Raw genomic sequence first — 12,460 nt, forward strand, 5'->3', positions numbered from 1 at the left:
GAGTTTCATTTCTCATTACATTTGTTGTTTTCTTTTTTTTCAATTAATGTTTTAAAGTCTTGAAACTTAAAATTATTATGTATATACTTCTATGTATTTAATGTTTCTAGGATCTGTAGTGGTTCCTTCTTGCTCATTCCTAACATTGTTTCTGCATGTGCGAGTGTGGGTGCTTTCCATCTGTTTTTTTTTTTTTTTTTTGAGAATGTAATGCCTTCTTCTATTAGTAAAATGTTTGAGATATACATTATGCCCAAATTCTTGAGATGTTATTGTTGAATATACATCATTCTTGAGTGCAATGTACAATGAACTTATTTATCTTGATTTAAATTAATATTCCTTGGAATCATACTTCATTATTACATGGATTCAGGCAGATAAATTACATTCCCTGAAATACAAACCAGCATACTAAATGACACTTGATGAACTGCTACAGCATTGGGTCTTATTAAGGGGAACTTTTACAAATCACATTCCCACCTATCACCACTCCACATACCTGTTTCACCAGGAGGCTAAAATCTGGTGTGAATAGACTTTCCTACTTGCTTCCTTTCCTGACTGCTGTTTCTGAGGCTTGCCTCTCTGAATATATTTTTCACATATTTTGCTTATATGTTATTCTTCCTGTGAAAGGCTGTGAGAGAGGGGAGGATGGGGTTGAAGGTATTTTCAGAAGGTGAAAAATAAGATCAATCTTTTGGACTATGATATAAATCTCAGTAAAACCAAGTTTTTCTAATTAGAAACAATATCATTTTTTGGGACTATTTATTCATTAAATATGATTTTTTTCAGCCACTATTACCATTTTCTGCCCAAATGATTAAATTCGCTTTGGAGTTAATCCAATTTGAATTTGCCAAAGCAAACAGATAGCTTAAAAAATAAATCTATGTAACATAAAATCTAAATATTTTCTTTTCAGAATCACCTTGTCTTTATTTTTTATTCCATTCATATCTCTGTTCTCCTTTTATCATTGTCCTCTCCATTCTAAGAAAATGAGTCTACTTTTAAAATTATGGTATTTACATTTAATGCAATCCCTATCAAAATACCATGGACTTTCTTCAGAGAGTTAGAACAAATTATTTTCAGATTTGTGTGGAATCAGAAAAGACCCCGAATAGCCAGGGGAATTTTAAAAAAGAAAACCATAGCTGGGGGCATCACAATGCCAGATTTCAGGTTGTACTACAAAGCTGTGGTCATCAAGACAGTGTGGTCCTGGCACAAAAACAGACACATAGATCAATGGAACAGAATAGAGAACCCAGAAGTGGACCCTGAACTTTATGGTCAACTAATATTCGATAAAGGAGGAAAGACTATCCACTGGAAGAAAGACAGTCTCTTCAATAAATGGTGCTGGGAAAATTGGACATCCACATGCAGAAGAATGAAACTAGACCACTCTCTTTCACCATACACAAAGATAAACTCAAAATGGATGAAAGATCTAAATGTGAGAAAAGAGTCCATCAAAATCCTAGTGGACAACACAGGCAACACCCTTTTTGAACTCGGCCACAGTAACTTCTTGCAAGATACACCCACGAAGGCAAAAGAAACAACAGCAAAAATGAACTATTGTGACTTTATCAAGATAAGAAGCTTTTGCACAGCAAAGGATACATTCAACAAAACTAAAAGACAACCTACAGAATGGGAGAAGATATTTGCAAATGACGTATCAGGTAAATGGCTAGTTTCCAAGATCTATAAAGAACTTCTTAAACTCAACAGCAAAGAAACAAACAATCTAATCATGAAATGGGCAAAAGACATGAACAGAAATCTCACAGAGGAAGACATAGACATGGCCAACAAGCACATGAGAAAATGCTCTGCATCACTGACCATGAGGGAAATACAAATCAAAACCACAATGAGATCCCACTTCATACCAGTGAGAATGGGGAAAATTAACAAGGCAGGAAACCACAAATGTTGGAGAGGATGTGGAGAAAAGGGAACCCTCTTATTCTGTTGGTGGGAATGTGAACTGGTGCAGCCACTCTGGAAAACTGTGTGGAGGTTCCTCAAAGAGTTAAAATATACCTGCCCTACGACCCAGCAATTGCACTGCTGGGAATTTACCCCCAAAGATACAGATGCAATGAAACGCTGGGACACCTGCACCCCGATGTTTCTAGCAGCAATGTCCACAATAGCCAAACTGTGGAAGGAGCCTCGGTGTCCATGGAAAGATGAATGGATAAAGAAGATGTGGTTTATGTATACAATGGAATATTCCTCAGCCATTAGAAACGACAAATACCCACCATTTGCTTCAAGGTGGATGGAACTGGAGGGTATTATGCTGAGTGAAATAAGTCAATTGGAGAAGGACAAACATTATATGTTCTCATTCATTTGGAGAATATAAATAATAGTTAAAAGGAATAGAAGGGAAGGGAGAAGAAATGGGTAGGAAATACCAGAAAGGGAGACAGAACATGAAGACTCCTAACTCTGGGAAACGAACTAGGGGTGGTCGAAGGGGAGGAGGGCAGTGGGTGGAAATGAATGGGTGACAGGCACTGATGGGGGCACTTGGGATGAGCACTGGGTGTTATTCTGTATGTTGGCAAATTGAACACCAATACAAAATAAATTTATTATAAAATAAATAAATAAATAAATAAATAAATAAATAAAAAATAAATAAATAAATAAAATTGACATTAAAAAAGATATATTCATTTTAATATGTGTATACTCCCAAATCTGTCAATATTTTCCCGTTTTCTAAAGTGTAATATTTTACTTTTTTCTAAAGTGTAATATTAGCTTTTGGTGTATGATACAGTGATTCAGCAATTCCATACATCACCTATATACCATATCTTGTTTTAGTGGTGGGGAGGAGGGATGTAAGACCTATCATTTTTTTCCCTCAAGTGTTAATTTAAGTTCTGGTTAGTTAACATACAGTGTGATATTAGTTTTAGGTGTAGAATTTAGTGATTCATCACTTACACAGAACATTCAGTGCTCCTCACTATAAGTGCCCTCCTTAATACCCGTGACCTATTCAAACCATCCCCTCACCCACTCCCCTCCAGTAATCATCAGTTTGTTCTCTATTGTTAAGAATCTGTTTCCTGGTTTGATTTTCTGTTTTTTTTCCTGCCATGTTTATGTGTCTTATTTCTGAAATTTCACATGAGTGAAATCATATATATATATAATATATATTTATATATATTCATATATAAAATATATAAATATATAAATAAAAATATAGACAAATATATATTATGTTATATATATATATATATATATATATATATATATATATATATTTCCAGTATGATACTGTTTGGATCACTACAGCCCTGTGATATAACTTGAAGTCCGAAACTGTGATGCCTCCAGCTTTGCTTTTCTGTTTCAAGACTGCTTTGGCAGTTCAGGGTCTTTTGTGTTTTGATACAAATTGTAAAATTGTCTATACTAGTTCTATGAAAAATGCTGTTGTTATTTTGATAGAGATTGCATTAATTGGGTAGATTGCTTTGGGTAGTATAGATATTTTAACAATATTTGTTCTTTTTAAAAAAGATTTTATTTATTTATTCATGAGAGACACACAGAGAGAGAAGCAGAGACACAGGCAGAGGGAGAAGCAGGCCCCGTGCAGGCAGCCTGATGTGGGACTCAATCCTGGGATCCAGGATCACATCCTGGGCCAAAGGCAGATGCTTTAACTGCTGAGCCACCCAGGCGTCCCACTATTTGTTTTTCTAATTCATGAGGATGGGATATCTTTCCATCTTTGTGTTCTCTTCAATTTCTTTCATCAGTGTTTTGTATTTTTCAGAGTACAGATCTTTTATCTCTTTGGACAGGTATTCCTAGGTATCTTATTTTTGGTGCAATTGTAAATGGGATTGATTCCTTAATTTATCTTTCTGATGCTTCATTATTAATTTATAGAAATTCAACTGATTTATGCACATTGATTTTGTATTTTGCAACTTTAATGAATTTGTTCATCAGTTCTAGCAGATTTTTGGATGAGTCAGGTTTTCTATGTAGAGTATCATGTTATTTGCAAATATGAAATTTTGACTTCTTCATTGATTTGCATTCCTTTTATTTCTTTTCGTCTGATTATAGCAGCTAGGACTTCTAGTACCATATTGAATAGAAGAGATGACAGTGGACATCCTTGTCTTCTTATTGACCTTAAGGGAAAAGCTCTCAGTTTTTACCCATTATAAATGATTTTAGCTATGGTTTTGTTGTTGTTGTTGTTGTTTTCTATAAGACCTTTGTTATGTTGAGGTGTGTCTTTTCTAAAGATACTTTGTTAAGGGTTTTTATCATGAATGGATGCTGTACTTTGTCAAATGGTTTTTATGGATCTGTTGAAATGATTATATGCTTCTTATCCTTTCTCTTATTGATTTGATGAATTATGTTGATTGGTTTGCAAATAGTGAACTACCTTTGCAACCCAGGAACAAATACCACTTGATCATGGTAAATGATTTTTTAAAATGTTTTGTTGAATTTTTTTGATCATATTTTGTTTGGGTTTTTGTATCCATGCTTACCAGGGATATTGGCCTGTATTTCTCTTTTTTATTGGAGTCTTTATCCAGTTTTGGTATCAGAGTAATGCTGTCCTGATTGAATGAATTTGGAAGTTTTCCTTCCTTTTCTGTTTTTGGAAGAGTTTAAGAAAGTATTAATTCTTCTTGGAATGTTTGGTAGAATTTGCCTGTGAAGCTCTCTGGTCCTGGATTTTGTTTAGTGGGCGATTTTTGATTATTGATTCAATTTCTTTGCTGATAGTTGGGCTGTTCAAATTTACTCTTTCTGTTTCAATTTTGGTAATGTATATGTTTCTAGGAATTTTTCCATTTTTTCTAGGTTGTCCAATTTGTTGGCATATCATTTTTCATAATATTCTCATAGTTTTTGTATTTATGTGGCTTCTGTTATTTTTTCTTTCTCATTTGTGATTTTGTTTATTTTAGTCCCTTCTTTTTTCTTCTGAGAAGTCTGGCTAGAGGCTTATCAGTTTTATTAATATTTTCAAAGAACCAGCTCCCGGTTTCATTGATCTGTTCTCTATTGTTGTTCCTGTTGTTTTTTCTATATCATTTATTTCTGCTCAAATCTTTATTATTTCCTTTCTTCTTTTGACTTTAGGCTTCATTTGTTGTGCCCTTTCTAGTTCCTTTAGGTGTAAGGCTAGGCAGTTTATTTGAGATTTTTCTTGCTTCTTGAGGTAGGTCTGTATTGCTTTATACTTCCCTCTTACAACCACTTTTGCTGCATCCCAAAGGCTTTGGACTGTCGTGTTTTCATTTTCACTTGTTTCCGTGTACTTTTTAATTTCATATAACCTCTATGTGTGTGTACTCTTTCCAGATTTTTCTTTTTTTAAAGATTTTATTTATTTATTCATGACAGAGAGAGGCAGAGATGTGGGCAGAGGGAGAAGCAGGATCCCTACGGGGAACCCAATGCCGGACTTGATTCCAGGACCCCAGGATCATGCCCTGAGCCAAAGGCAGACGCTCAACCACTGAGCCACCCAGCTGCTCCTTTCCAGATTTTTTCTTGTGGTTGACTTCTAGTTTCATAGCATTATAGTCAGAAAAGTTGCATGGTATGATTATGCTTTTTAAAAATTTGTTGAGATTTGTTTTCTAGCTTATTATGCAAATTATCCTGGAGAACGTCCCATGTACACTTGAGAGGAATGTGTATTCTGCTGTTTTAGGATGAAGTGTTCTGAATATATGTTAAGTCCATCTGTTTCAATGTGCCATTCAAAGCCATTGTTTCCTTGTTCATTTCCTGCTTATATGCTCTATCCTTGCTGTGAGTGGGGTGTGAAAATCTCCTCTTATTATTGTATTATTATCAATTTATTTCTTTATGTTTATTATTAACTGTTTTGTGGATTTGGGAGCTCCTATGCTGGGTGCATTAATATTTATAATTGTTAGATCTTCTTGTTGGATTGTCCCCTTTACATTATATAGTGTCTTTCTTTTTCTCTTTTTAAAGCATCTTAAAGTCTATTTTGTGCAATGAGCGTATTGCTATCCAGCTTTCTTTTGACATCCATTACATGATGAATGATGAATGATGAATGTTTCTCCATCCCCTCTTCCAATCTTCAGGTGTCTTTAGGTCTAAACTGAGTCTCCTGTAGGCAGCATATAGATGGGTTTTGGGTTTTTTAAAAAGCCTTTTGGCCACCCTTTGTCTTTTGACTGGGACATTTAGTTCATTTACATTCAAGATAATTATTGAAATAAACAGATCATTGCTATTTTATTACTTATTTTGTGGTTGTTTGTGAATATTTATTTGATCCATTCTTCTCTCCTGGTTTGCTGGTTTTCTTTGGTGTTACATTTAAATTTCTTTCTCCTTATCCTTTGCATTTCTTTACAGTGGTTTTTGATTTTTGGTTAACATCAAGTTTATATAAAACATCTTCTGCATACAGGAGTCATATTAAGTTGAAGATCATTTAAGTTTGAATATTCTTTATTTCTCTCCTCTCCACATTTTACATATATGGTGTTATATTTTCATCTAGTTTATACAGCTGAGGCCAGAGTAAACACAAAGATCTTTAGAAGGTGATGGAGAGGAACAGGAGAAATAGTGCCAAAATAATGCATCAGGAATAAAATTTGAACAGCCATTGCTGGTTTTATGTCTATGGTTGAGAAAGGAGGAAGCCATGATCCAAAGAATGAGGGCAGCTTCTAAAAGTGAAAAGAAGGGAAAATGTAGCTCCCCTAGATTCTGCAGAAAGGTGTTCAGCCTTATCAATTCCTTGATTTTAGCCCTATGAGGCTAATTTTGTTAATTTTGATCTCCAGTATTTTAAGATAACTAACACATATTGTTTTAAGCCATCACATTGTGGTAATTGGTTATAGCGGCAATAGGACACTTAAAAAACCCTGAAACACTGATTCTATTTTATGTGGGTTGTCATTACTGAGATCAACTTCTAGGCAGCCACTCCAATTAATGATTGGAAGTGCTTTTAAGTCTGTGAGTGCAATATTAATTCCATATCTGGTAAGTGCACTGATATGAAGACATTCATTCAGTACTATAGAATATATATGCTTCCTTTCATAATCTAGAACTTACAGAGTTCATTCAATAACAGCACCATGATGCTAAATTAACACTTTTGTTAGCTCAATTTGGTGTTTTATTAGGGAATACTTTTCTGTTACAATCTACCTCATTTCAAGAGCATGGTGGGTCTGATTTTCACTTCGAGTCTGAATATATTGAAGTGCCATTGGTAAGGCATAGTCTTTGGGTTTTCTGTGCAAGATAACTTCTTCAGGGTTTTCAAAGTAGGACGAGTTTCATTATTCAGGAACAAAAGGAGTGCCTCATCTGACAAAATGTTTGTTGGCAGTTGGGATTCAGGGTAATCATAGTCATCAGAAATTCTCTCTAATATTTTCATTCTGATTTTAACAAAATGTATATATTTTTTCTCTAATCAATGCCCTAACATTCAACAAGAAATCTACTCTAAATATTAATTCAACTGGTCTTTAGTATAGTCATGGGATGTTCCACGTTTTTGAACTGAGACTAAGTATGTTTGTTACTAAGAATTTTAACAACTTTAGCACCAATAGTGACAATTGTTTCACCCAGTAGTCTAGTTTTCTCATGCTCTTTATATGGATAATTGGCTTTTCAAATTATATTTAATGCTGTGATTGAATTTATTCAAGCTATGCAATTCCTCAGTTTATATATAATTCCCTCCATTCATATATAATCCCCTCAGTTCATATATAATTATATTATTATATATGAATGATTTATAAATAAGTAAATAAATAAAATCCCATACATGAAATGAATGCATTGAACATGACTTCAATTTATGAAAAATAATGAGCTATGAAAAGTTATTAACATATTGTAGTTTTGCAGAATCTGTTAAATTTATTTAGTATAAAGTAGTATTTTGCTAAGGGTCACTATCAAACTTATTAAGTTGTAAATTTCAGAATTACTTAATATTCCTCTTATAAATTGGAATTTTTGCGATATTTAGTGTTCTTTGACCTCCCTTATTCTAGTTTGTTAATTAAAAAAATACTAGTTGTGGGGAGCAGGAAGATGGCCATGGAGTAGAGGGATCCTAGGCTTGTCTCATTCCACAAACATGACTAGATAACAAGCAAATTATCCTAAATACCCTAAAAATAGACCTGAAGACTGACTGAACAAACTCAACAACTTAAGGGAAGGAAGAGACCACATTGAATAACGTAGAAAGTGCAGATGTGTGGTTTAGGGGAGAAACGGATCATGGGTACCATGGAAGGGAGGAAGCCATGGATACAGAGAAGGGAGACAGAGGAGCACACAGAGGAACACACAAGTAGAATGCTTTCCCAATGTCATTGGCTAGAAAAATGGGAGGACTTGAATTATCATGAGTTCTTGCAATCAGCAAGGCTTAAAGCTTGGAGTTGTAAAGGCCAGAGCTCAGCTGGAATAGAGCCTGAAGGACACTGCACTGCTTTTGGAGAGAAGCAGTTGTAGTTTTGATTTGCATTTCTCTGATGATGGGTGATGTTGAGCATCTTTTCATGTGCCTGTTAGCCATCTGTATGTCTTCTGTGGAAAAATGTCTTTTCATGTCTTTTGCCCATTATTATTGGATTATTTGTTTTTTTGTTTTTTGAGTTTTATAAGTTCTTTATATATTTTAGATACTAACCCATTATCAAATATGTCATTTGGAAATATCTTATACCATTTCATAGGTTGCCTTTTGGTTTTGTAACCTCTTTGACACTGTCCATAACAATTTTTTTCTAGAAATGTCCCTGAGGTAAGGGAAATAAAGACAGAAATAAGCTTAAAAAATGGATATGAACAAATGAATAAATAATTCTCTAAAAAATACTAGTTGTGGATCTCAGATTAACAACAAAAATATAAATTACTTTAGCATTCATAGATGCAATTGACTTGAATCTATACATTGGTACTTAATTTAAAATAGTTCATCTTGTTACTTCAGTATCCTTCTCTGTAATGATTTTTTATCTTTAAGAATTAAGATTCTCTATGATAGCTTTATAGAATTTATATCTTAAATTTCATATATAATCGTTCCTTCTTGAAACTTGCCCCACTTTATTGTTGTGGCATGTTTGTGAAGAAAATTTTATTACCCAATTCCAAAATCTACCTTTATTTAGCAAATTTACTTTAGGAAAATACAAAGAAGCATAGTATTACTGTTTCATCAACATATATTCACATATATTCTTTTACATATATTCACATATACTGACATATATTCTTTCCTGATATTGTCATTCAACTTGAGAACCTTAATAATAATGAGATAATGTTACATGCTTAGATGGTGGACTTCTTTCCAGTTTTATCACTGTATTTTATCCTTTTTCACTTTTTCCTCCAACTTGTGATAGTCAAAAATCTTAGTTACTTTTTTTTTTAATCCTTCAGGTAAAGGAGTTTCACCCACTTCTAATCAGGTAATAAAAAATATTAATTTGTGTGATAAGTGTTAAACTACAGATGACTATTTAAGGGTAGCTGTCTTTCTTGTAATTTTTGAATAAGCTTATCAAAGTATTTTATGCTATAAATAATTTCCTTTATAGTTTTAATGCAGAAATAGAGAACATTAAAAAATAAAACAATATATTAACTGATTTAAGTGACTGGAAAATTCTTCTGGTTGACCCAAATTCTACTGAAGTTTATTATTTTAATTTTCATTTTTTTTACGGTTTTGCTGATGTACAATTTATTTATTTATTTATTTTTTGTTTAGATTTTTTAAATACATTTTCAAAATTACTATAATGAAAATAAAATGAAATAAATTTATACTTATAATTTGACCATCATAAAACATTAATTTTTTTCAGCTTTCTATGTTACCTTCTAATATTTAAACCCAGGAATTAGCATTTATATTTACAAATATGGTGGAAATTGGGGATCTCTGGGTGGGTCAGTGGTTAAGTGCCTGCCTTCAGCCTGAGGCATGATTCTGGAGTCCCAGGATTGAGTCCTGTGTCGGGGTCCCTGCATGGAGCCTGCTTCTCCCTCTGCCTGTGCCTCTGCGTCACTCTCTCTCTCTCTCTCTGTGTCTCTCATGAGTGAATAAATAAAATCTTTAAAAAATATGGTGGAAATTAATAGACATAAAAATGTTTATTCCTTTTAATACTATATCACAAACATTTTATTGATTTAATTACAATATAGTATCTTAATGCTTTCATTTTTCTTTCATAGTCTGTGCAGTTGAGAATGTATTTAAGCTCAAAAATTTAATTTTACTTTGTCTTATGAAACTTGATGTTTTATATAGTTCAATTAATTACTTGAGGTATGATTATTGCATATATTATGTCTGAATATGTGTGACTCAATGTATACAACTACAATTTTTAGATATTCAGAATGATAATAATATCCTTCTTTTCTCTTTTGTTATTTGAAGTGAAACAAAAACATAATGAACAATAGCTTGGAGCACAGTACATTTTGCTAAAATGAAATCTATAAGATATTTCTGAAGCCCTTTTGAGAAAGTGCTTTGGATACCTGATATGTTAAGATAACCATAAGACAAGAAGAAAGGAGGGGCAGTCACTAAACTCAAATTTGATTAATGGTCCTGGATCCTTGATTTATTATTGTTATTATTATTCTTGTGCTTGGCAGGAAAATGAGAATGGCAGTGGTTCTGAGGAACTGTGCTACTCTGTCATTAGTCACAGACCGTGTCGGAGGCCCTCCCTGAGCTCCAATGATGATGGATATGAGAATATTGACTCCACCACAAAGAGAGTGAGGACATATAGAGATGCACCAGAAACAGAATATGCCCTCATCAAGATGACTTGTGTCACTAGGCCTTCTTCCTGTAGCCTTGAGCATGATTATGAACTCGTGCTTCCCCGCTAGAAATCTCATGCTTCATCATCTTACACTAACAAAGATTAATGAATAGTGACCTCCGGGGGGGGGGGGGTTTCTGCATCTCTGAAACATGACAACTCTGTGGTTTGGGTTAAGCCATATACATTGACCTAAAGGTATGGAGCATCCTACAGCTTTCTGTTTGTAAGTTTGGGGACATGGAGATAGTGGAAACTTCTTAGGACAATGGACATCCATAGATATATGACCTAATATCCAATTCCAGCACTGTTCTTCAAATTTCAAATGCCAAGAATTTCCACTCATAATTATCTATTTCACTTTTGAGGTGTAATTCTACTCAATAAACTTTTAAAATATAAGACCAGTGATCAGACCCTTTGCTAATCTGATTTTTATTTAAATTTTGATTTTTTCATGTATTAGAAATTCTTTTCTGTAAACTGTGGTAAGAGTTCTAAGAATCAATAGGTTTTGACACTGACCTTTCTGAGAGGGGAAACTGAAAGTCATTAAAAAAGAAGAAATGCATCAAGTTAGTTACCCACTGTCTTTTTCTTCAATGGTAAATCAGAAGATTCTGTTCAAAGACTAGTTAAAAAAAACCTAAAAACCAAAAACCTAAACCAAACAAGCAAAAACAAAAGTAAACTTTGTGTATATAGCTTTGTTCACAACATACTACTGAATTTAATCTATGACTAGTTACCTCTGCTGGAGGACTTTGAAGAGTGTTTTGTCTTAAAATTCAGGCATATTGGGAGTTTGGGGAAGATGGCAGAGTAGGAAAATCCTGAGGTCACCTTGTTCCACAAACACACTGCGATAACAGACACTTTAGTGCATCTAACTCTGAAATGGACCTGGGGAAGAACAGATTTTCCATAGTTAATTATAGAGAAGAGGCCATATCAGAAAAGGTCAGAAGGGCAGGTATTTTGGGAAACAAATACTTGGCAGGATTAACCACAAAGAGAAGGGTGAAACAAGCATGGTGAAACAAGAGGATTAGAGAGCCACACCAGACACCCTAGACATGGCGAACCTGCACTAAGACCAGTCCCAATCATATCTGGCTTTGATAATGTGTGGGGCTTAAATTTGTTTCTACAATCAATGGGCCTTAACTCCAGGTACTCTGACTGCTGACATGGCAACTACAAGCCCTGACAGGCCCAATAACAGCATAGGAACCTAATCATGCCCATGTGTCCACAACAAGCAAAGGGGACCATTGCAGCCAACTGGACTGAAAATAAACACAGATCAGGCACAAGAGTTGGGCACATGCAACCTACATGGTGAACACACCTGAAGTTCTTGGTCTGGGAAACAGGGTTGTTGTACTACAGGGCACCGTAAGACCTCTTTTTCACAAGGCCATAATTTTTAAGGTCTGGAACATATCTGGATTTCCTAATACATAGAAACAAACAGAGAATCAGATAAAATGAAGAAACAGAAGAATATGTCTCAAATAAAAGAA

General features: G+C 34.1%; 1 protein-coding gene across 1 annotated transcript in view; it reads left to right on the top strand.

The window, feature by feature from the left end:
- GCSAML (germinal center associated signaling and motility like) overlaps window positions 1-11,336 on the top strand; it is a 125,269-nt gene extending 113,933 nt beyond the window's left edge. Inside the window, exons 5-6 of the mRNA XM_077908432.1 lie at window positions 9,523-9,551; window positions 10,756-11,336. Of these exons, the coding sequence (XP_077764558.1) occupies window positions 9,523-9,551; window positions 10,756-10,998 (272 nt within the window). The 3' untranslated portion in view covers window positions 10,999-11,336. The remainder of the gene's footprint in view (window positions 1-9,522; window positions 9,552-10,755) is intronic.
- Window positions 11,337-12,460: the final 1,124 nt, after the last annotated feature.

The sequence above is a fragment of the Canis aureus genome, chromosome 9 (assembly GCF_053574225.1).
Source record: "Canis aureus isolate CA01 chromosome 9, VMU_Caureus_v.1.0, whole genome shotgun sequence".
Taxonomy (NCBI): Eukaryota; Metazoa; Chordata; class Mammalia; order Carnivora; family Canidae; genus Canis; species Canis aureus.